Raw genomic sequence first — 26,495 nt, 5'->3', positions numbered from 1 at the left:
CTAGGTAAGTTAAAGGAAAATGAGTACAAAATATATTCTAAGGACTGAAAGACTTAAAGACACGATGATTATAGCATCCTTTTCAAAAATCTCTAGAAGAATTATGAAGAACAAAGATCTCAAAAACTAGAATAAGGAAAAAACGTTTATTTCCTCAATGAAGAAAAGGTGGTTTCAAGAATGGATTATGAAACAGGTTATTTGAGAGCAATCAGACGAAAAGGAGGTCAAGGCTAAGAACCCAAATGGTTTCACACACAAGTCACAACAGACTAACTCCATTTCCTTTCCTCGTGGTAATTCTTGATTTGAAAAACAGGACAATGACACAGAACATTCATTTTTTCATGAAGATCTTTGTGGACCACGCAGTCAGATAAAATTCACTGGTGGTAAAATAAGCACATCCCAAGAGTGCTGACATATGGTTTGATCTCAACCCAAGATAAGACTTCTCATTCTCACAGAGCTCAACACATCTGTCAATGATCTGAATAGGGATCTGGAAGGCGAATCTGCCAAATTTGCAAAGGGTAAAAGGCTAATTGTATAAATAATAAAATAAATGCCAAAAATAGAATTCAAACCAAAAAAATAAGCAAAAATAAAAATAAAGCTCCACACGTTGTTTCAAAAACCTATCTGCTCAAATACAGAATGGGGAACATCTGGTCTTTAATAAGATCCATAAGAAAGAAGGATCTCAGGTATTTTAGTTAAAGTGAACTCAGTCTACCAATACCAGTTAAAAGATGGATAAATCTCAAAATCATTATGCTGAGTAAAGGAAGCCAAATACAAAACATACAAATAAATGAAATTCTGGAATAGGCAGAACTAACCTACAGCGATAAACATACCACTGGTTGCCTGTAATTGGGGCAGGGGTTTGGGGGTGGAGAGCACTGACTGGAAAGGGACACGTGAGTATTTTCTGGAGTGACGGAAATACTCTACATCTTGACATGCACCCTTCAGAACTGATTAACTGCTGTAGTCAATATCTGGGCATCCTGTGGTATGCAAATGATACCTTCACTCAAAAAAAAAAAAAATTAATAGGAGCCACCAGTTTGAGATGGCTGTTAAAAATGTAAATATTGTCAGAGGTTTTTATTAATAGATACAGAGTGTTCAGAATCGTGAAGGCAAAAATCTCAATGTCTTCTGCACGTTTCAGGCTACTGGGGCCAGATCCAAGTACCACATTTTAAGGCACTGACATCGTGAGGCAGACCTAAGGCAGAACCTAGAAGATGGAGATTCGGGATGAGGAAAGGAACTGGGGATATTCATCATGAAATGGCAGACACTGAGGAGAACATGACAGACTCCTTAAATACTTGAAAGGCTTTCATGCCAAAGGAAATATCTATTGCACATCTCCACAGAGCAGAACTAAGTCCATGAATAGAAGCTGGAGGGAGGAGAATTTGGGCTCTCCCTTACCAGAGAACTTTCATTTGCAAATGAATGAGTGAGCAAATGAACAGCAAACTGTCCCAAAGTAAAATGGAAGCACCTTTTGATATGGCAAATTCCCCACCAAGAGAAATGTTCAAGTATAGAACAGAAGACTGTCTATCACAGATGGCATGGAGAAAATTCTTGCAAAGGGTGGCAGAACGCTGAACCGGATGTTGTAATATATCCAGATTCCCGCTGGATATCTCCCCTTGGACACACCACAGAGGCTTCAATTCAACCTGTCCATGTCTGCATTTAATATACAACCCTGCAAGCCTACTCCTTCCCCTCTGCCTTTCTATGAGTGGTAGAATCACTTCTCCCATCATCCCAGTGAATCAGAAGCCATGCCCTGCAGACTTAGTCCTCAAACACACCCCCGCATCAGCTCTCACCTCCGGTCTCTCTCCACTGAATCCATGCTCTCCATTCTGCCAGATCCATCGTTCCATAGTGCAAGTCTAGCCATGTCATTCCCCTACTAAAATCCCTCAAAGGGACCCTATTACCTCAAAGCAAACTTTAATCTCTTTAGTAAGGCACAGGTAAGGTCCCCCAGGACCTCGCCTCTACATACAGACCTTCCTCCAACCTCGTTTCTCACCACTTCCCACCTGGAAATTTGCATTCTATTAATACTCAAGAGCCGTGCACATTCCCCACTGAGCATGCTTTGGCCCTTGCTCAAGGTCTCTCTAGCCCTGGAAAAGCATTCCGACCTTGCTTTATATCCTTTTAGGTTCAGCTGGGGTTTCCTCTCCCAGAAGCCCTCCTCTGTCCCCCAGATAGCACCACCTGGCCCTCATTCTGGTTCCCAATGCACCCAGGGCTCTCCATAATCTTATACCTCACTATATTTCAGTGACTTGATTTTGCGAGTGTTTTCTACTAGATTGCCATTCATCAGGAATAAGACCTCTTACTTTCTGCCCCTGGCACCTCGAATCTTTCCTAGCACACAGAAAGGGCATTATTCATAAACGCTTGCTGAAGGAAGTTAAAGAAACTGCACTGCATTTTTTTTTAACCCCATTTCTCGGTTTCTTAACAGTTAAAAGGTGATAAGGACCAAGCTTGGTGGCTCACACCTATAATCTCAACACTTAGGAGGCTAAGGCAGGCGGATCACTTTGAACTCAGGAGTTCAAATGAAAACAGCCTGGGCAATATGGCGAAACCCGTGCCTACCAAAAAAAAAAAAAAAAGATATAAAAATTAGCCAGGCATGGTGGCTCACGCCTGTGGTCCCAGCTACCGGGAGGCTGAGATGGGAGGACCGCTTGAGCCTGGGAAGAGGAGGTTGCAATGAGCCGAGATTGCACCATGGCACTCCAGAAAAACAAAAAAAAAACATGATAAGAATACCTGCTCCTCTATACCTCAAGGGGCAGAAAAACCACAGGGGTCAGGATAAAGTAGAGGTGGCTCTCCCGGCAACTGTACCATTGAGAGGTGCTGCAAGCAAGTGAAGACATTAACTGCTGCCTCCCACATTCTGGAACTGTGGGTCTGATTCCAGAGCCCAGGTCCAGAAAAGGCAGCTGCTCTGCTGCGTGGAGTCTTTGCAGGAGCTTTTCGGGATTTCCAGAGAGAAGCCCCTATGAAACTGGATATCTTAGAAAAAAAGATGCTTTGGGGCAAGTTCAAAATCTTATTACTGACTACGAATAATATCATCACACTGACAAGCAAACCGCAGTGAAGAAACAGAAATTGATCTTATCTTCCGTGATAAAGCTGACAAACGTGTTTGAATCTTCTTCAGTCGGGGTGCAAAAATGCAACAGCCCCTTCTCCGAAGAAAAAGCCACTGCTCCTACACCTCCTGTGAGCATGTTCATAGGAGCAGCATGCTGAATGAATGAATCAGTGAATCCCCAGTGCAGGTTCTTATTTACCCATTTCAGACATGTAGACACAAGAGCAAAACAAAGTGTTCCACTTCTCGCTCTCGATTTCAATTAACAATAACAAAGGTAACAGTCTCAGAGGAGACTCAAGGCAGAAGCTGAAACAAATAACAATCAACTCCTAGATATCTGTGCTGATCAGGGAGAGAAAGACACGCATAACTTAAAAGAACATCAACAACAACAACAAAAAAACCACTAATGTTTACTTCGAGCAATGCTTCAATTTCTGTCCCCACTACCACCTATTTGAGTTACCAATGCTACTTTACTTGGCTTTCCTCCCTAAAGATGGGTAAAATCAGAGCAGAAAGCCCTCTTTCAAACAACCCCCTCCTCCCAGCCTCTCTCTCTGCATCTGGCTCAGAAACATCACAGAGCAACAGTGGGCACAGGCAGCTCCTGATCAGTGTCCCACTCGCCTTTGCATCCTTGGTATCTAGCACAGCATCTGCTTCATTGTGGATGTTCGACAGCTGTCTGTGTAATTGACCTGAAATGATTCCTAACAGAAATATGCTCAAGTTCCAGTGTGGGCATTAACTCCTGACTAATCTCTTATTCCCTCATGTGAAAACTAAGGAAAGTGGATTAGGTCATCTCTGGTGTCTCTTGGTTACCACCAGGTTGCACACATCCAGGGAGCCTCCACTCACATCTGTGCTCCCGGGGTTGTCATTGACACGGAGCACAATGGCAGTGGTCCCCTTGGAGCTCTGCAATTGGCACGCCAGCTAGGTCTCCTCTAGTTTTATAAATCAGTTTAAAAAAAAAAAGCAATCTTGGATGATTAAGTATGCATGACCTATTTCAATCAAATATTTGCTAAGTGCCTGCTAACCTGTATCGAGCAGAAGTATTTACCTACAAAGACCTTACTAACGAGTTGCAGAATTCAGGCACATCATGTAAAGGTAACTAACATAAGAAGTCAGAATATGATCAATGCCAAATTAATAGGACAGCCTATACATGCTGTGAGTCATAAAGGAAAAGAGATCTCTGTGGTTGCGGAGGCCAAACTTAGAAGGGGCCTGAAGCCCTAGCCCAGCAACAGATATCCGGTCTTGTCAGAAGCACCCTCTCCTCGTGCACGGGCATCACAGCAAATCACTACTGTAGTTTGAGAATATGAACTAACTTGAATATTATTTCTTGCTTTTTAGAGCAGCAGGAGAAGAAGCAAAATACCTCTGTGAACAACACACTGAGTAAATGCCAGGTGGCTACACAGATTTAGGCCAAGCTCAGGTTGTTATGTGGGACACATGCACCTGTCAATAGGAAGCTTGTATGTATTTTTGTATTTTCAAATGCTCTATTTGAACTATTCAAACAGACACTTCCAAAAGAAACCTATACAAATAGAGGAATGCTACAGTGTCCATAATCCCCCAAAGTCTACAACCCCCAAGTCATTTCAGAACGTCTGCGGAAGGCTTTATGATTTTCTGGCAGCGAGTTTATTTTCCTCATCATGTTTTGCTCCAGCTAGTGCAGAATGACGCTGCGTTCCCTGAGCACATATGCACCGACAGATGGTGTAAGAGGACTAGAATCACACTAACTCCTTCAGAAGAGCCAGTTTGGAATGCAAATTTAATTTTCAGAGAAGTTAAACAAGGCAAATCGAGAACTGACTCTGAAATCTGAAAACCATACAAAGAATGAAATGTATTCCTAGGAAGCCAAACTATGTCCCCTACGTGCGTATTACACACATAGCAGTATACCAAACACTACAATTGTTTCCTCGCCCACCTTATGACTACAGGGTGGCATGCATCCTATTCATCTATAGATACACAGTACCTGGCACAATCGGCGCTTGCTAAACATGTGAAATGAAAATTAAATTAATGGGTATATAAATGATAGCACAAATGTGGGAAGTACTGTGCTCTGTGATGGTCGTTGTCTGAGCAAATACCTATCTGAATATGAATACAGAGTGTGGCATACAAACAGGACCTCTTCAGAGTATTGCCTCTAAAGAAACAGCTAACCAGTGCTACACAGAACAGAGAACAGCCAAGCGGAATGCCAAATACCAGTACTTTGCTTCTCTCTCCTTCTCTGAAGCCAGGTTGCTCAGCACATGTCAAATTATCCACAGGGAAAAAACCAGCTGCTAAGATCTCTTTTTCCAAACCACCCACCTCTCACTTGCTGCTGGCCCTGTTTCTTTTTTTTTTTTTTTTTTTTTTGAGATGGAGTCTGCCTCTGTCCCCCAGGCTGGAGTGCAGTGGCGTGATCTCGGCTCACGGCAAGCTCCGCCTCCCAGGTTCACACCATTCTCCTGCCTCAGCCTCCCAAGTAACTGGGACTACAGGCGCCCGCCACCATGCCCGGCTAGTTTTTTGTATTTTTAGTAGAGACGGGGTTTCACCGTGTTAGCCAGGATGGTCTCGATCGCCTGACCTCGTGATTCGCCCACCTCGGCCTCCCAAAGTGCTGGGATTACAGGTGTAAGCCACTGTGCCCGGCCAGTTGGCCCTGTTTCTAAAAGAAGCAAAGAAAAAGAAAGCTTTGTCCTTGCAATAAACAAGATAGTTACAGAAGCCCTCTCCAGATCCTTCACCAATCCATCTAATGGGTTCAGCTCAAAAACAGGAAGAAGTGTGGTCCAGCATGAACTTGACCTAACATGAACCATTCAATAATGAGCCAAAAGAACCAGTACATACATACAGATCTGTCTATATCTGATAAAATCAGAACATAAGGGTGTAGAGGTTACAAACTCCTGACAGTTTTGCTTTTCAGAACAATATATTGCAAAGAATGTAGGATGCAATCTAAAAACCCAAGTGCTAATCCTGCCAATGTCACTAACAAAAGGAATGACCCTGGGCAAGTTACTTCGCCTTGCTGAGTCTGTTTTCTCATCTGTGCAATGATGCAGTTAACCCTAAACATCCCTTCCAGCTCTATGAGACCCCCCACCGACCTAATGCACCAAAAGTCAATGGCTATCAAGGTGTATGCATTCTGTAATTGTTACTCATGTATTATTATTATTGCTATTTATTTTTAGTCATTCTATGTAATAAAGACACAAAGCAAAGGAGAACAAATTAAAGAGCCTCCACTAAATTACTTGGCCATTATTAATTCTTTCTATAGTGTTATACTTTTTCAAATCCATAAAATTAATTGCCCTGTTCCTCACAATCTCCCTTTCTGATAGAAAGGACGGGTTCTTATTATTCCCATTTCAGAGATAAAGAGTTTAAGTCAGGGCAGGCGTGGTGGCTCACACCTGTAATCCCAGCACTTTGGGAGGCCGAGGCAGGTGGATCACCTGAGGTCAAGGGTTCGAGACTAGCCTGATCAAGATGGTAAAACCCTGTCTCTACTAAAAATACAAAAATTACCCAGACATGGTGGCAGGCGCCTGTAATCCCAGCTACTCAGGAGGCTGGGGCAGGAGAATCGCTTGAACCCAGGAGATGGAGGTTGCAGTGAGCTGAGATCGCACCATTGCATTCCAGCCTGGGAGACAGAGTGAGACTCCATCTCAAAAAAAAAAAAAAAAAAAAAAAAATAGTTTAAGTCATATCCAGAGATCACAAATTGTGCTGTCAACAACCTAGTGCTGTAGAGAGATAATCCACTTAGAATCACAGACGTAAATTTCTGGGAGAAGAGTTTGATGTTAAAAGGCCTCATCAGAGACACTTACTTTAGCTCATTGGTCTCCATGCCCTGGGCAATGGCCATGATGATTCCGCCGTGGTCTCCCCACGTGTAGTAGTGAGGTCCAGGAAGTGCCTGAGGAGGAAAAATTCATGGTGACACCACTGCTGTGGAGGTAACTGTGCAGAAACCATGTACACATAACCACAGGCATGCACACATGTGCACATAGACATAACAGCAATGACAACCACTTTAAAACAATTTTTCTGTTCACAGAAGACACTGACATCCATTATTTCATCTGTTTCACACAACCCTAGGGACAGGCAGAGCAAGTTCTAGTATCTCAATTTTTTGCCCAAATGAAGAAACACAGGCTTAATATTAAAATGGCAAACTGTGAACAGCAGAGATAGGACTCAGATCCAAATCTATGACTCCCACCAACCCTTGATTAAAAAGTAACTGAGGTTCCAGTTCTACTATGACAGTATTAGCCCTCTATAGCCTATCCTTCCTGTTAATTACAGTTGAAAACTCTGGACAAAAAACAACTACCAGTGGATGCTGAAAAAGTAAACAAAAGCAAGCAGCTTGTGGAGATTTAAAAACCTAGAGAAGCTACATACACAAGTCATGAATTTGCTGGTAAAGCTTTGCCCAAAAGGAAAGTCCCAGACATGGGGTACACCTCAGTCTCAGTCACAGCTAAAACTTCAACAGACACTATTTCCCCCAAAGGAATCAGAGAAAGGAGCCTCTGTAGGGTAGGGAAAGTGTGGATAGAATCCCATAGCAGGGAGTGTCAAAAAAGTAAATCCCCTAATTTTGTGTATGAATTTACGTAAGTCGCGGCCTAACCCCTGAAGTGTATGTGCATGAAACAGACACAAACCAGTATAACAGAGGCTTAGCATACTGAACTGAGAGTTAAACTACCACCTACAGAAAGCAAGACAGAACTCAGGGTCAGAACCTAAACAGGCTGATTATATGCTGAAACAAAAATATCAATATCCTTCAGAAGTCTTGATTGCATGAATTTCATTCACATGTGCAGAATACAAACCAAAATTACTTAACATACAGCATACAAACATATCCAAAAAATGTGTCTAATTCTCAAGGGAAAAGATAGTCAAAAGGTGCCAATCCCAAGTGACCCATATTATTAGAAATTTTTTTAAAATTTTTTGAGACACAGTCTCACTCTGTTGCCCAGGTTGGAGTGCAGTGGTGCAATCTCAGTTCACTGCAACCTCTGCCTCCTGAGTTCAAGCGATTCTCCTGCTTCAACCTCCCAAGTAGCTGGGATTACAGGCATGCACCACCACGCTCAGCTCATTTTTATGTTTTTAGTAGAGACAGGGTTTCACCATGTTGGTCAGGCTGGTCTCAAACTCCTGACCTCAAGTGATCCACCTGCCTCAGCCTCCCAAAGTGCTGGGATTACAGGCATGAGCCACCATACCCGGCTGGAATTTTAAAATAGCTGTTATAACCATGTCCAATGAGGGAAAGAAAAACACACGTGAAATGAATGAGAGAAAAGAATTCCAGAGAAGTGGAAACAATTTTTAAAAAGAAACCAAACAAATTTTATAACAGAAAAATATAATGTCTGAAACAAGAAATTTACTGATGGGCTCAACATCAGAAAAGCAATGACAGAGGAATTAGTGAACTTCAAAATAAATATAGATCTGTAGAAATTACAGATCTATCTGTATGTTCTAAAGAACATACAGGGGAAAAAAAGATTTCAAAGAAAAAAAGATTGCCAAGGACACAGAGAATAATAACAGTAGGTCTAATATGTAACTGGAGTCTGAGAAGAACAGGAGAAAGGGACGGGGGCAGAAAAAATTTTTGAAGAAATAATGGCTGAAAATTTCACAAACTTGGTGAAAGACATAAATATAGATTCAAAATCAGCATCTACTTAGAGAATAAACTCAAAGAAAAGCCCTCCTAGACATATCATAACAAAACTGCTGAAAACTAATGAAAAAAAATCTTCAAAGTATCTAGAGAAAAATGGCATATTACACACAGGAGAATGATAGCTCAAGTGAAGACAGGTTTCTCATCAGAACCCACCGAAACAAGAAAACAGTAGACATCTTTAAAGTACTGGAAGAAAATCACTGTCAACCCAGAATTCTCTATCCAATAAACATATCCTTCAAGAATGAAGTTAAAATAGAGATAGATTTTCAAACGAGGGATAAACAAGAGAATTCACAGCCAATAGATCTTGTTACAGGAAACGCTATAGGCATTTCTTTAGGCTGTAGGGAAATTTCCCATGGGTAAACAGAGATTTTTCCAGAACAAAGAGCAAGCAAGAGAAATGGTAAATATCTGGGTAAATATTTAAGTTCTTTGAAATTCATATGACAATTTAAAGCAAAACCAAACACTGCTTTGTGGGTTTTGTAATGTGTGTTGATGTGATAAATATGAAAATAACATATAGGTGGGGGAGGAGAAAAGGGACTTACATGGTTGAAAGGGTTCTAAATTTTATGTTAAGTGCAATATCAACTCAAAGAAGACTATAAAAGATTAGATATGTATGTTGTAATCCTTAGAGAAACCACTAGAAATACACAGAGAAGCCCCCCCAAAAATCGAAATAAAAGTAGAATACTTAATGTATCTAGATAATACAAAAGGAGAGAGGACATAAGGAACAGAGGAATAATAAACAGGAGAAATGAAAAGAAAATAAATGAAATATTAGACCTAAATTCAAATATATCAATAATTATATTAAATGTTAATGGCCTAAGCATTTCAGTTAAAAAGCAGAGCTTGGCAGAATGAGTGAAAAAAGCAAGACCCTACTATATGTTGTCTGGAAGAAACACTTCAAAGAACTGCACATGGCAGCATGTGCCTTTAATTGCAACTACTTGGCAGGATCACTTGAACCCAGGAATTCAAGACCAGTCTGGACAACACACAAGACCTAACTTCAAAAAAGAGAAAAAAAAAAAACACTTTAAATACAAAGACACAGATAGGTTGAAAGTGAATGGAAGTTAAAAGATGTACTATCCAGGGTTGGGCGTGGTGTCTCATACCTGTAACCCCAGCACTTTGGGAGGCCAAGGCGGGCGGATCACTTGAGGTCAGGAGTTCGAGACCAGCCTAACCAACATGGTGAAACCCCGTCTCTATTAGAAATACAAAAATTAGCTGGGTGTGGTGGTGAGCGCCTGAAATCCCAGCTACTCGGGAGGCTAAGGCAGGAGAATTGCTTGAACCCGGGAGGCCGAGGTTGCAGTGAGCCAAGATCATACCACTGTACTCCAGCCTGGGTGACAGAGTAAGACACCAACTCAAAAAAAGATGTACTATCCAAATAGTAAACAGAAGAAGGCTACAGTAACTATTTTAATATCAGATAAAATAGACTTTATGACAAAGGGCATTACAATAAAGAGAGATAGTTCATAATGAAAAAAGGGACAATTCATGAGAAAATATTATTATAAATGTGAATACACTTAACAACAGGGACTCAAAATGCATACCAAAACAAAGGAAAACTTGACAGAATTTAAAGGAGAAACAGACAATTTCAGAATCGTAATAGGAGATCTTACCATTCCTCTCTTAGGAATTTAGAGAACTAGACCCCCCAAAAAATCAATATGAACACAAAAGATCTGAACAACATTATCAACCACCTTCATCTAAATAATATCTATAGAACACTACCTCAAACAACTGCTTAATACATATTCCTTCCCAGTGCACATGATATATTCAACAATATAGACCACACGCTGGATCTCAAAACAAATCTCAATAAATCTAAAGGGACTGAAATCATACAAAGTGTCTTCTCTGACTATAGGAAATTAAATTAGAAACCAATAACAAGATATCTATGAAACCCCCAAATACCCAACAAATTAAATAACACTTTGCTAAATAACTTATCATTCGAAGATAAAAATCACGAGATATTATGGGTTGATGAAAATGTTCTGGAATTAGATAATGGTGATGACTGAATAATACTAAAAACATTTGAACTGTACACTTTAAAATGGTGAACTTTATAGTATGTGAATTATATCTCAGTGTTATCTGTTTTTTATTTTTTTGAGACCCGGTCTTGCTCTGTCACCCAGTCTGAGTGAACTCATACAATCACAGCTCACTGCAGCCTTGAACTCCTGGGCTCAAGTGAGCCTCCCACCTCAGCCTCCGGAGTAGCTGGGATCACAGGCATGCCCAGCTAATTTTTTTATTTTTTGTAGAGATAAGGTTTCACTATGATGCCTGGGCAGGTCTTGAACTCCTGGCCTCAAGTCATCCTCCTGCCTTGTCCCCCTAAGTGCTGGGATTACAGGCATCAGCCACTGTGCCCAGCCTATATCTCAGTTTTAAAAGGGGATATTAAATATACTCTGAACTTAAAAACACTTAAAATACAATATATCTGAATATGTGGCATATAGCTAAATTAGTATTTAAAGGAAAACTTACAGCTTTAGATGCTTACATTAGAAAAGAAAATATAAAATCAATAACCCAAGGTTATATCTTAATAAGCTACAAAAACAACAAAAAAACAAATAAGGGAAAAAACAATAAGAAAAAAATCAACAAAACAGAAAGCAGACAATAGAAAATCAACAGAGATAATGCAGATTCTTTGGAAAGATCAACAGTATTGAAACACCTAAACTAAGGAAAAATAGAGAAAATACACAAATCACCAATATCAGGAATGAAATCATCACCAAAGATCCTACAGACATAAAAAGATAAAGAGAATATATCATCAATAACTAAGGCCAAGGAAAATCACAACTTATGTGAAGGGACAAATTTCTTGAAACACACAACTCATCAAAATCGAAACAAAAAGAAGAAAATCTGAATAGTCTTATATCAACCAGAGAAATTAAATCTCTTATCAAAAAATATTCCCAGAAAGAAAACTCAATATCTGTAGGGAACTACTCAAGAAAAAATAACACCAAACTTTGTCCTAAAAAAGAGGAAGAGGGGTTTACCACTCTGCTTCTTTTGTGATACTAGCCAAACCCTCATATCAAAACTTTAAGATTTTACAAAAAAACAAATTACAGACAGGTATCTCTCACAAATAATGCAAAAATTTTTAACAAAATATTAGCAAATCAAACCTATCTGCACATAAAAAGGATAATGCATTACGACCAAGTAGAGTTTGTCCTAGCAATTCCAGGTTGTTTTAATATTCAAGAATTGATTAATGTAATATTTAATACATCATAGTAATAGAAAAAAATCATTTTAATAAATGTAAAAATAGCATTTGACGAAATCCAGTATCTGATTATGATAAAAAAATACTCAACAACTAGTAACAATAGGGAACTTCCCAAATGTTGATAAAGAAATCTACTGTTAACATCATAGTTAATGGTAAAAAGGCTGAATTGTTTCCCCTATAGAGAGAGAACAAGACAAGAATGCCCACTTTCACTGCTTCTATTCCGTTGGTAACAGGCCCCCAAAAATCTGGCCATATCCTGGCCCCAAAACTGGCCATAAACAAAATTTCTGCATCACTGTCACATATTCATAATGGCCCTAACGCCCACGCTGGAAGGTTGTGGGTTTACAGGAATGAGGGCAAGGAACACCTGGCCCACCCAGGGCGGAAAACCACTTAAAGGCGTTCTTAAACCACAAACAATAGCATGAGCAATCTGTGCCTTAAGGACAGGCTCCTGCTGCAGATAACTAGCCAAACCCATCCCTTTATTTCAGCCCATCCCTTCATTTCCCATAAGGGATACTTTTAGTTAATCTAGTATCTATAGAAACAATGCTAATGACTGGCTTGCTGTTAATAAATACGTGGGTAAATCTCTGTTTCAGGCTTTCAGCTTTGAACGCTGTGAGACCCCTGATTTCCCACTTCACACCTCTATATTTCTGCGTATGTGTCTTTGATTCCTCTAGCACTGCTGGGTTAGGGTCTCCCCGACCGAGCTGGTCTCGGCATATTCAACACTATATAGAGGTCCTAGCCATTGTGATAAGAAGAATTAAAGAAATCAGAAGGGAGAAAATGGAGGAAAGGAGGGAAAGAGAAGAAGAAAGAAGGACAAGAAAGAAGGGAAGAATGAGAGAAGAAATAAAAGACATTAAGATCAGAAAGGAAGAAATAAAACTGCCACTCTTTGCAAATGGTATGATTGCTTAAATAGAATCTAAAAACCTACTAGAACTAATGAATTACCTTAGCAAGGTCACAGAATACAAGATTAATATATAAAAAATGTATTCTTATATACTAGAGCAAAAATTAGAAAATAAAATTCCATTTACAGTAATACCAAAAAATAAAAATAAAAATATCTAGGAATAAAGCTAATAAAAGATGTACAGGACCTCTACATTGGAAACTACAAAATACTAAGAGAAATTAAAGAAGAAATGGAAAAAGATACTGCATTCATGGATCAGAAGACTCAATAGTATTAACACATTGATTCTCCTCCAAATTGATCCTATAAATTCAAGGCAATTACAATAAAAATCCCAGCAGATTTCATAGAAATTGACAAGTGACCCTAAAATGTATCAGGAAATACAAAGGACCTACAATAACGAAAATGATTTGTAAAATGATCAAAGTTGAAAAACTTACCCTACCTGATCTCAACATTTACTATAAGGCTTTGGAAATTAAGATAATTTAGTATTAGTAAAAAGAGAGACAGATTAATGGAACAGAATAAAGTCCTGAAATAGACCCAGTTGACCTAAAATTGGCCTACATATGGCCAATTGATTTTCAAACAGGTACCAAGGCAATTCAATGGGGGAGAGAGAAGTGTTTTCAACAAATGGTGCTAAATCAATTAGATCTCCATATGGAAAAAATGAGTATCTACCATCATACAAAAGACTTGAATCCAAAACCTATTTTTTAAAACACTCCTACAACTCAAAGAAGATAGACAACTCAATTATTAAAATTAGTTTTTAAAATTTATTTGTATGTTTATTGAGACAGGCTCTCGTTCCATTGCCACCCAGGCTGGAATGCAGCACAATTACAGCTCACTACATCTTCAACCACCAGGGCTCATGTGACCCTCTGATCTCAGCCTCCTGAGTAGCTGGGACTACAGGCATGCACAACCATACCTGGATATTTTTATTTTTTGTAAAGACGAGCTCTCCCTATGTTGCCCATGGCTCCAGCAGTCCTCTTACCTCAGCCTTCCAAAGTGCTGGGATTATAGGCAGAGCCACTGTGCTGGACCAACCCAATTTTTTCAAAAAAGCAAAAGGTTTGGGCAGATACTTCACAACCATATTTTAAAATGGCCAATGAGCACATGAAAAGAATCATTAATGATCATGCAAATGCCAATTACAACTACATATTATCACATGCTTATTAAAATGTCTAAAATTAAAAAGACTAATCATACCAAGTGTTGGCAAAGATGTGAAGCAATTAAAATTCTCACATACTGTTTGGTGGAAATGTAAAAGGGACAATAATTTGGCAGTTCTTTAAAAAGTTAAATATACACCCACCATGCTGCCCAGCTATTCCATTCCTAAGTATTCACCCTAGAGAAATGAAGAAAATATGCACATGAATGTTCATAACAGCTATATTTGTAATCAGCAAAGCTGGAATGTTCATCAACAGATGAATGAATAAAGAAATTATGATATATCCCTACAATGGGATACGACTAGCAAAGGAAAGAACAACTGATACACGAAACAACTTGGATGAAACTCAAAATCATTGTGATGTGTGACAGAAGCCAGGCAAAAAGAGTACATACTGTGTGGGTCCACTTATCAAAATTCTAGAAAATGTCAATGAATAACCCATGCTAGCAAATGCCAATGAACAACAGAAGCAGACAAGGACAAGAGTAGAGAGTGGGACGGATTGCTGAGGGGCACAAAGATACCTCGGGGAGGGTGATGGAAATGTTTGTTATCTTAACTGTGGTGACCATAATTCTGATCAAACTGTACACTTTAAATACGTGCAGTGTACCATCCCCTTATCTGCTTCAGTAAAGTTGTTAAAGAAAAAAGCTAAAAATAAAAGAAATAAAAATTATTTTAAAAAGAAAAAAGCACAAAAAAGGGATTCTGAGGATCAGAGAATTTGCAGATGGAAATGTTTGTTTTCTTAATTGTGGTGACCATAATTAATTCTGATCACACCGTACACTTTAACTATGTGCCGTGTACTGTACCTTCATCGGCTTCAATGAAGTTGATAAAGAAAAAAGCTAAAAATAAAAGAAATAAAAATTATTTTAAAAAGGAAAAAGCACAAAAAAAGGAATTCCGAGGATCAGAGAATTTGCACAACTAATTAGGAGGAAAAGAAAACCAGAATTACGATCAGCAGTGCTCCAGGCAGCATTCTGTCCACTACAGCCTCTTCCTCTGCCACCACCTGCTCCCGCACACAGCCCAGATTGTCCCTCTAAAGTGAAGGCTGCCCATGGGGACTCAGATGCCCACTCACACAGATAAACTCACAATCTTTTCATCCCCCAGTTAGTTTTCTGCTATGTCCCAAAATAAGGTCTCTTATGCACTGGCTGCTTCTTGGCAGGCACAAGGCGTGTGTGGAGGGAGGCACTGACAGCTGCCCCAGTAATCGCCAGACGATACCACTTCACTGGAGGAGGAACAAGACACTGCTTTCTACCCAGAAGGAAATCACTTGCAGATGTGCAAATCCCAGATTACACCAACAGCAGAAGGCACAAACAAACCACAGGCCTATTCGCAGAGAAGAGGATACCCCATTTCAAAGGGAGCATCCAGCTCCACGAAAGGGGAAGGCAGCTGCTTAATCTTCCCTTGGGAGCTGGACAAGGACAACCCGAAAATTCTCCTTCAAACTGTCTGCACTCTGACCACAATGGCCCTAACAACCTGCCTCATCTGAACACATATTTGTGTTTGCCACATACAGTACACAGTGTCTGAGCCTCATCTCTCTCCTCGGGAGGGATGGTAAGCCCTGCCACAGTGAGAGAAGGCTTGTGACAGGCCTCTGTGAACTGCGAGGTGCCAAATGAATGTTGGTATTTTTATTACTGCTTTACATATTACCTATTCAAATATCAAGGTGAGCACGGTGCATTCCCAGTAAAGCACCACGTGGATGGGAACTATGTCTGCTAGCTCTTCTGAGGACTCCACATCACTCCTGACATGCTGCTTAGGCTGCCCAGCCTGCATGGCTGCTCAAAGACAACGTGCTCATCCTGTTAAGGGATCTACTGGATTTCACCCTAGTGGCTCCCGGCATAATTAGAGGGTCACCCCTGAAAGCAACCCCCACAGAACGAGACCAAACACACGTCCTTGGCCTTAATCAATGATGGGAGGCTGGAAACAACCTTTTTTTTTTTTTTTTTTAACAAGTTTGGAAATTCTCTAATGCCCAAAGATGAAGATGAATTAGTATTTTGGAACTAGAGAACTAGCCCCGCCATAGGAATTGGTATAATCAGGATCGATACTAGTTATACAACCTTAAGGCAAAAACAGAGTCTACTTCCATAGCACAGAATGAGATGAAAGTGCCCACACAACACAGCCCAGCAAGGACTGGCTTCATTTCAATGTCAATAATATACAAAATAATAATAATAGCCGGTTTCAGGGCTGATACCACTACGTTGTAATTTGCTGATACATGCAGCATATATGCCCTGAGCCCCCACTCCATGCCAGGCACTCTTAGGTCCTCAGGATAAAGAAGTCAGTAAAACAGACACTGTCTTTGCCCTCAAAGAACTCATAATCTTAGAACGTTTAGTAAAATTCACACATTTGCAAAGGTCTGTTTTTAATTTAAAGTAACTGTGGATACAAATCAGTGACTTCAGGTACCTGTCTTTACTTTATAGTCATTTCTGGCATTATTGGTCTCTGCCATGGACCATATGTGTCCCTGATATGCCAAGGCACAGTCTGCATTCTCACACAAACGGGAACCAGGGTGGAGGGGAGGGGATTGGGGGAGGGGGCTGACCTCTCGCCACCTGGCTCCAGCGCTGCTAGAGATGTACACGTTTGTCTTGCTAGCCAAGTTCTTTCCCACCGAACCTAAAATGCAAGAGAAATAATTATTTTTAATTTCAAGAGTATGTCAGATAATCACCTTGCCCAGCCAGAAATTCTGAGTAGTATCTAGCAACTAAGAATGCCTTCAAACCACAAAGAGTGGTTACTGCTGGAGAGGTGGGTGATCACTCTGCATCTGGCTGCGTATCACCAGACAGCCGAACCCCTTGTGAGAACAGGCAAGGCACACTTACCAGTGGCGATGATGAGGCCCGGAGCCGACTCCTTGGACAGGATGGGCATTCTCCGGAGCTGGAGGCTGAGGAGCTGACTGAGGCGCTGAGCCAGATGAAGGGAACAGCCCTGGGAAAGCTATACAACCAACGTTTCAGGCAGTGTCAGCACGTAATACCATGCCTAGCGCTCCCTGTAAACCCTGTGGCCTGTGTGAAGGCACTGCAGCTGACACGGGGCAAGGAGGCCTGGCCCAGAGGAAACCAGACTCACAGCCCAGCTGTCCCCACACCCCCCAGACAGAGAGGATCATCTGGACCCACATAAATGTCCCATGGAAGAAGAGAACAATCACAACTTAGAAAGGCCTTCTGAGACTCTCAGGGAATAACAATTAGAAATCAGTGTCATCTTGAGTAGATGGGAAAGTCATCATCTCATCCTATCACTCAGAGATCCTCTCAAGTGACTCAGAACTAAAGAGAAATGAAATGATTTTGTCATATACACTTTCTAAGTCAGAGATGTATTTTAAATAAGATTCCAGCAATTCTGTCATAAGAAAGACCAAGAATCAGAGGTCATAAGTCTCATGGATAAGCTCCCCTGATGTACAGTATCAATGCGATATAAAAACCAAAGGACAGGCATTAAATTTTTTGCCATGTATTTTACATTTGCACAAAGGTGTACATATACAGGGCAAGGCTTCAAGTGATTCAGTCTGGCTTCCATCACTCATGTCCAGATTTTAGTAGCTCTGCAAGCAATCAGGACAACGCCTTTTGCCATATGGTCACACTCAGTTCTCCTGGTCAGAAGAGCTTGTTCAGTGTTACTTAGATGTGGCCAGGGTTCTGCACAGGAGAACTATGTGCTTATGTGGTTATAGTCAGGTAAAAATGGTAGCAAGGTTTGCTGGATTATTTGCTACTTATTTTTGTCACAAAAGGATCTCTAACAAGTATCTGTCTGGCTAGAGTCTCAGTTTGACCAATGAAAACTGGAACAAATTAGGCTGGGTGTCAAAGAAATATTTATTTGCTCACTCCTCTTTGTGACTCATGCTTTTCTGCCTGCAAGGAAGTCTATTCATTGAAAAGTTCCTGTTATCCTCAGGTAATCAGACTTATCCATTTCCTATGCATTCCTTCCACCACCTAAACTCAGAAGAAGAAACTGAAAGCTGATGAACTGTCCTGTAGTTCATAAATAAACTGCTCAGTCAGGGAAACAAAAAGCTGAATTTGAGTGATACCATTAATTCAATTTAACTAAAGCCTGACCCCCATAGCACACTCAAAAACACCCAAGTTCCAACCACCCCAGGATCTCACCAAGATGCTGTAGAAGACACTACTAAGGGAGGAGGAAGCACCCAGATATTTGTCTATATCTATTTATAGGCTGCCTCTTTCCAAAATTAGATTTGATGTGGTAAGCCAAGACCCATTGCTAAATAGAGAAGAAAAACCAAGAAGTAAATTCAAAGAAATGTTCCCAAGGGCCACAGATATATCATACAGGGGAGTGTCCACATAGCCCACCATGGACAAACAAAACTCAAAAATTCAAAAGACCAAGTAATGGTCTAACTAAACAAGTAGTACTAAAAGTGAATACTACTTTTTTTTTTTTTTTTTTTCCTGAGTTGCTTCTGCCCAGAAGTGGTAGTGAGACCTTGGAGCAGAGTTTGGGAACTCCAAATGTAGCAACACAGATAAAAGTCTGCTCCATGTGATATTAATAGAATCCTATGTGATACTGTATTTTTTCAATTAATACTAGACATAGGAAACTACCACAGAGTAGGGCTCTTTCCCTTATATCAAAAAGCAAAACAAGATTAAAACATCAATACCTCACAATTGATTTTCTCTCCATATCCCGTGAAGGCTGGAGCCTGAAGAAATTCCCAGGTTCCCCCTTTGTCAAAGGTGATGACCGATCTCATGTTCTCCTCATTCATAGAACCATTAATCAGAGTAGCAATGTAGACTCCTTGCAATCCTTCCACTCGGTGGAAGTCAGCAAATGGCTCATTTGCAAAATACCTACAATATGAAAATAAACAGCTATGAACCTGAATTGGTATTTGCTTGTTATTATAAACAACATAAACCTTGACCATTTAAAAGTATACAATTTTGTGGCATTAAGCACATTCACAAATGTGGGCAACTATCATTACTATCTAGTTCCAGAACATTTCATCATTCCAAAAGGCAACCTCACACCCACTGGCAGTCACTCTCCATTTCCTCTTCCCTTCCCAAGCCCTGGAAACCACTCATCTGCTCCATGGGTTTATGAATTGGCCTATCTGGATATTTTATATAAATGGAATCTACAATATGCGGTCTTTTGTATCTGGTTACTTTCACTTAGCATAATGCTTTCAAGGTTCATCCACATTATAGCACATTGTTAGTACTCCATTCCTTTTTTTTTGGAGACAGGGTCTTACTGCTGCCCAGGCAGGAGTGCAGTGGTACGATCACGGTTCACTGCAGCCTCGACCTCCCAGACTCAGATGATCCTCAATGATCCTCCTACCTTAGCCTCCCAAGTACCTGGGACTACAGGTGTGTGCCACTATGCCCAGCTAATTTTTTAACTTTTTGCTAGAGATAGGGTTTCACCATGTTGCCGAGGCTGGTCTCGAACTCTTTAGCTCAAGTGATCCACCTGCCTCGGCCTCCCAAAGTGCTGGGATTACAGGCCACCATGGTGAGCCACCATGCCCAGCCTGGTAATTTGCTATTTTAAAAAATTGTTTCTTTTCAACTTTTAGGGCCAAAAGGCTTATCTGATCAACAATTCCTAACAGGGGGGTTAGAATGATGAATATAACATACAAAAGTTGACGTAAGAGTCACATCTATTACATCACTGTCGAAATTGACTCCAAATCCTCCAGCGAGCCTTCAACAACAGAAATCATTAAGTCAGACCTACAAGACACTAATAACAGTGCTGAGGCTTAAAATTCAACCCAATCTGTAGGAACACAGCTCAGGGTTACACAGCCTCTCTCCAGGTACTTACAATCTAATTATCCAACACTCTGATCAGATAGAAGCCCACAAGGTCTTCTGTCAGGAAGCTCAGCAGAACCTGTCGACTCCTTCCTTCCTGAAGAAACTGTACATACAGCAAGGATGGCTCTAGAAAGCTTGGGGTCATATTCTGAAGAGAATACGGCCTTCCCAGGCTTTATCTACTATGCTGATACCCTAATGCCACAGGAAAGTGGTTTTGTGCTAAAATGATACAAGCATTACAAATAGAGCGGATTTCTGAGAAATTGTAACCAGGGTTCTTACGTGGCTGTTAAGACCGGAAGCTTAACTGAGTGAGGTGGCTCACGTCTGTAATCCCAGCACTTTGGGAGGCCGAGGATGGGGGGATCACAAGGTCGAGGGATCGAGACCATCCTGGCCAACATAGTGAAACCCTGCCTCTATTGAAAATACAAAAATTAGCTGGGTGTGGTGGCACATGCCTGTAGTCCCAGCTACTTGGGAGGCTGAGGCAGGAGAACAGCTTGAACCCAGGAGGCACAGGTTGCAGTGAGCCAAGATCGTGCCACTGCACTCCAGCCTGGGTGACAGAGCAAGACTCCATCTCAAAACAAAAGAAAAAGAAAAAAGACTGGAAGCTTGCCCTTTATTTCAGGGGTTCTGAGCCACTGGCTACACAATAAAGCAGAGAAACGCTGCCCTCCGTCATCCGTCTCCACACAATCTCTTCAGCTGGAGGACTGCCCTGCCACATCAGACAGAAAGACCCAAAAGACAACCTCTGAGGCAGGAAAAGGAACACTAGGAGCCCCACCAAAGCTGCTTCAGGCTGAGGGACTGAGCACAACGCTGAATGAAATGCCGGAGCTGAGACCAAATTCTCTGACATGCGGTTTCCTTAGGTCTAGTTCAGTTCTTTTTCAGGGGCTTCTTAGGAACCAGCTGAAGGTCTCTCCCTCCTTCTCTGTTGACCTCTGCTCTACCTCTCTGGGGGTTATCATCATAAACTGTCACCCCACCAGTTATGGGCTTCTTCTACATATCTGGGGGTCTGAGTTTCTCTCATTTAGATGAGCCCTGTTTCTTTCCCGAGTCGGATTCCGGGAGTTTTATCTTTTACTTCTAGGCAGAAGCCTGTCTTCCTGTATCTCACATGCTCCTCCACCAGGAGTCCCAGCTCATCCTTTTCTTTCCCCCACTTGACCTGCCCTACAACAATTTGCCCCACCCTAAGCACTTTCTCTGAGAGTCCACTTTCTCCCATTTTATCCTCACTGGCCCTCCCCCAGGCACTTCTCCCCTTCTTCCCGGAGTACCCAGGGCCAAGGCTTACCAGGAAGCTCACCAGGTCTCCTACAGCCCCGCTCAGTGCAGAATCCACGCCCTGACAACACCCCCACCAACTGGGCCCGTGCCCCTCCCTAAGGTGACCCGCGGGCCTGACATCTCCTCAGCACATTAGTTCCTCCAAAGCATCCAACATCTAGCTAGTGCTTTCCATGAGACTCCCACCTGGCACATCCCACCAGGGCCAGGGTCATTCCCCAGAAAGAGCTCTTTCTCCATTTCTCTAAGTAAATCAGAAGCAGTTCCCACACACCATCCTTTCCTATTCAGTTCAAAGACTTGCTCATTTCACACACCAGTTTACTCTAAACCAGCCTGCCCACGTGATGTGCTAATTCACCTTTATCCCATTTCATCCGGCTGAGATCGAGATGCAGATGACAAAATGTCACTCAGCTGAGTACAACGGAACCTCTCTAGTCCTCAGATAAAATCTGAGAAGAATGAGAAAACTGAGTAGGACGTTGGTCTAGGACTCTTGATGTGAATCTATTTCCAGTTTCTTCACTGGACTGTGCGCTCAGGCAAGGAGGGGAGGCCTTCATAACTCTGCAAAGGGCCATCGCTCTGGCTTCTGGCTCATACTCTGTCCCAGCATGAAACATTCACCCTGAATATCTGACACATGCGGAAGACAAGAAAATATTTAGCAAGCTGTGACTTTTCCATTTCATAACCAGGGGCTTTTAATGGTGAAAAAAGAAAGATTAAAGCGTCAGTGAGAGGTCTGAGGGACAGTGATTCACTATTTTAATTATTTAAAAAAGGAGACTATTATTCACCATTAAAATGAATGAGGCACTGATCTATGGTACCCATGGATGAACCCTGAAAACATTATGCTAAGTGAAAGAAGCCAGACACAGAAGGTCACATATTACTGTATGATTCCATTTATATGAAACACCCTGTAAAATAGGGAAAAATCCACAGAGACAGAAATCAGACTGACAGCTGCCAGGGGCTGGGAGAAGGGGATAGTGGAGAGAAGCGACTTAATGGGCATGGGGTTTTCTTTTGGAGAAATGAGAAGGCCATGAAATTAAACAGAGGTGGCAGTGGCGCAAGATTGTAAATGTATCGAATGCCACCGAATTGCCTACTTTAAAATGATTAAGCTGATGTTATATACATTTCACCTCAATAAATAATATGTATTTTTTGGAGACAGAGTCTCGCTCTGTCGCCCAGGCTGGAGTGCAGTAGCGCGATCTTGGCTCACAGAATCCTCTGCCTCCCAGGTTCAAGCATTTCTCCTGCTTCAGCCTCCCGAGTAGCTGGGACTACAGGCACACGCCACCACACCCGGCTAATTTTTGCATATTTAGTAGAGATGGGATTTCACCATGTTAGCCAAGATGGCCTCGATCTCCTGACCTCCTGATCCACCCACCTTGGCCTCCCAAAGTGCTGGGATTACAGGCATGAGCCACCACACCCAGTCAATAAATAATTTTTTCAATAAAAAACGACAAGAACCAGCCTGAAGGAGGTAGGATCTGCCACTGACCAAACCAGGACAAGCTGAGCATCAAAACGAATCATAGCAGGAATGGTTTATAACACATTAAATAATAATTAATCCATGAGTCTGTGTCAGGGCAGGAAAGGAATAAAAGATGACAGCGCCTCCAAAAGAGAAGAAACAGGAAGTGGAAAAGCACCATCAGAGATCAGGTAGAAAGCTGGGCACGTGGATATCCAATAGGCCTCTCCAACCAGGTAAGTCCCAAACCAAGTTCGTGGTCTCCCCCTAATACTGCCCCTGCCCCAGATCTCCCTGACTCCCTGTGTGGCCGTCTCTTTACAGGCAGCTCAGGTGAAGCAGCAGCAGTCCCTGGCTCCTCCTTCTTTCACACCCCTCGTTCCCATCCATCAACAAATCCTATTGGCTCTACTTTAAAAATATATTTAGGGTCTGACCATTTCGAGCATCTCTAGTGCCACCACCCTGGGTCCAGCCAACATCCATCCCTACTGGCCTGTATCTCTGCAATCCTTTCACAACTAGTCTTCTTGTTCCCGCCTTTGTCCCCTACAGTAGTCAAATTCCCACACAGCATTGAGGATAACTTCTGTAAAAGATAAGCCACATGAGGGCTCACTTATAATTATTTATAACACTATTAATTTATGTTTTACATTCTTTTCATTACATAATGCAATTCACAATTTTTTAATGGAAAAAAAAGAAAAGGTTAAATCAGATCATGTCCATCTCCCGGTCTAAACCTTCCATCTCATTTAGAAGGAAAAAACAGGATTGAGTGTGGTGGCTCATACCTGTAATCCCAGCACTTTGGGAGTCCGAGGCAGACAGATCACTTGAGGTTAGGAGTTTGAGATCAGCCTGGCCAACATGGTACTGTCTCTACTAAAAATATAAAAATTAGCCTGGCCTGGTGGCACACGCCTGTAATCCCAGCTACTTTTGAGGCTGAGGCAAGAGAATCACTTGAACCCAGGAAGCGGAGGCTGCAGTGACCCAAAATCACGCCACTGCATTCCAGCCTGGGCGACAGAGCGAGACTACATCTCAAAAACAAACAAACAAAAAAACAACAACCAAAAAGAAAAAAACAAAGCTCTTCACAAGCCCCTGAAGGCCCTATAGGATCTGAGCCCTGCTCTCTTAGGTACTGTTTCTTCCTTCTCTCTCCCTCTCTTCAGCCCTTCCAGCCACTCTGGCCTCCTCCCTGCTCCTAAAACACCAGTGCAGTCCAGCCTCAGAGTCACTGTGCTTCCTGTCTGCCCTGCTTGCAGTGCTACTCGCCCAGGGTTCTGCCTGGTTCCTTCCCTCATGTAATGCAGGCACCTGCTTAAATGTCCCCCTCCTGAAGCAGCCAGTAGAATAAAAGAACACCCTTGCAAACCCCCGTCCCCTGATCTTGCTTTATTTTTCTTTTCAACATGTTAGCAGGCAGATCACATACTTGCTTATGTTCTATCTTCCCCAACTAGAATATAAACTCCATGGAAGAGGGACTTTGTTCTGATATTTTATTGCTTCATACATTATTTTGTGGCTATACCTAGAACGCTCTGGCAGAGAGCAGCAGCATAATTGTGAATAAACTGACAATGGAATGAATTGCCCAGAAACAGTGGGCACAAAGGCATGCCCTCAGACCTGGCTGTCATGGCTGGAGAGCCAGACTCCATCCCAGACCAGTCAGCTTCATGCAGGAGACTCTTTCCAAGAGCAGAGGGGACTCTAACCACAGCCACACAGGTCACCCAAGTCTGGTTGTCAAATGACAAATCAGAATAAATGGTCCTGAAAGGATCTTAAGAACCAATTCATCCCTCCCAAACCCCAAGTCCTCCACCACCCCTTGATGGGTGTGGTGCTCATATATTGCTCACTGCTGGACTGCAAAACAGGTCTAAACACATGATTTACAGATAAAAGATCAATGACGTTGGCGCCTTTCCTTACAAAACACTGCAATTATCTCTAAAAAAAAAAAAAAAGAAAAAAGAGTAATGACATCAATTAACCTGATCCACTGGCCGCATATGCCAGCTCTCACTGACTTGATATTTTCCAAGTGCTGTTTTTCAATGCTCAGAAACCACAAAACCAGAACACTGAGCAAAAGGAGCTCAAGGGATTGATTAACACAGTAGCTCTGACCCTAAATGTTACCTAGAGCTGTAGTTTTCAGACTTGGCTGCACATAAGAATCACCTAGGGTGCTTCTTAAAATCCTCATAACCTGGCCACACCCCAAACCCATCCCACGGTGATCCCCGGGCACGTGAGCCAGACATTGGATTTCTAAAACTTCCCGGGTGAATCCATATGTGCAGCTAATGCTGCAAACCACTGAACCAGAGAGAAGCTAATGGTTGTGTTGGCCTAAGAAGGCAGAAGGACTCACAGTCTCCTTACCTCACCAAGGTGTCACTGCCGGCCCCTCCTGGGCTGTAATAGAGCACGTTCTCCAAGGACAGGGAGAACTTCAGCCCCTCTGCCTCTGAGATGTATAAATTGGTACGGTTGTTACTGTGGCTGACACACACAAACACCTGGTCCTCGGAGGCATCTGCGATGTAATATTCCTTTGGAATCAGAAGTCAAAAAAGATATGTCAAAAAACAAATGTGCCCTGTGGGCTTTTTCTACACACACGGAAGCAATGACTTTCAAATGTCCTAGTGACGAATGTGTGCCTAAAGCCCACAGGAAGCTCCCTAACCTTGGCAAAGAAGCTTTGGCGACTTTCCCTTTGGAGAACCTGAGGCGGATCTGCAGCTTAGCGGGCCCCTTACTGGCAAACGGGGCACAAAATAACGGGCCACTGCACTGCACAAATGACCTACAAACCTCTTTCTGTTAATAATGTCTCCCTCATTTTCCCATGAGACCTTTCATTCGTGCAAAGTACAATATGGATTAATGCATTTCGCTTTATTTTCCCTAAGGTGACCAAAGGAAGGCAGAATCCATAGAAACTAGCAGAGAACTGGCAAGACGGTTCTCCATATGATCCCATTCGTTGGGTGGAAGGTAAGTCAGTGAGCTGCTTACCTTTCATCAAGCCAACTGCCAGTGTCAAGATGTTTCCCTGTGACCTCCTCTCTGTGGCAACTCCTCTAATGACCCCATCCCATGCAGCTCTTTCCTATCCATCTTCATGTTATAAAGCTGCATATGTAAGCACTTGCTTACGTGTGGCTTCTTCTGCTGCTCAGTTCATAGTCTCTCCAACCTGTTTCTAAAAGGTGGGACCCAAATCCTATCCCCTGTTGGAACTCACCCCTTGCAAGCAATACAGCA

At 41.9% G+C, this 26,495-nt stretch overlaps 1 protein-coding gene across 2 annotated transcripts in view; it reads right to left on the bottom strand.

The window, feature by feature from the left end:
* The window catches only part of LOC105476491 (sortilin related receptor 1), a 179,518-nt gene that overhangs the window by 92,813 nt on the left and 60,210 nt on the right, over positions 1-26,495 (bottom strand). For both annotated transcript variants that reach the window (XM_071075729.1, XM_071075730.1), the window contains exons 8-12: positions 25,608-25,777; positions 19,204-19,396; positions 17,363-17,480; positions 17,077-17,150; positions 7,063-7,151 (exon numbers count right to left, since the gene is read on the bottom strand). In XM_071075729.1, the coding sequence (XP_070931830.1) occupies positions 7,063-7,151; positions 17,077-17,150; positions 17,363-17,480; positions 19,204-19,396; positions 25,608-25,777 (644 nt within the window). The remainder of the gene's footprint in view (positions 1-7,062; positions 7,152-17,076; positions 17,151-17,362; positions 17,481-19,203; positions 19,397-25,607; positions 25,778-26,495) is intronic.

Source organism: Macaca nemestrina, chromosome 12, assembly GCF_043159975.1.
Source record: "Macaca nemestrina isolate mMacNem1 chromosome 12, mMacNem.hap1, whole genome shotgun sequence".
Lineage (NCBI taxonomy): Eukaryota > Metazoa > Chordata > Mammalia > Primates > Cercopithecidae > Macaca > Macaca nemestrina.
The sequence above is the reverse complement of the archived record's forward strand: the minus strand, read 5'-3'. Positions and strand labels throughout refer to the sequence as shown.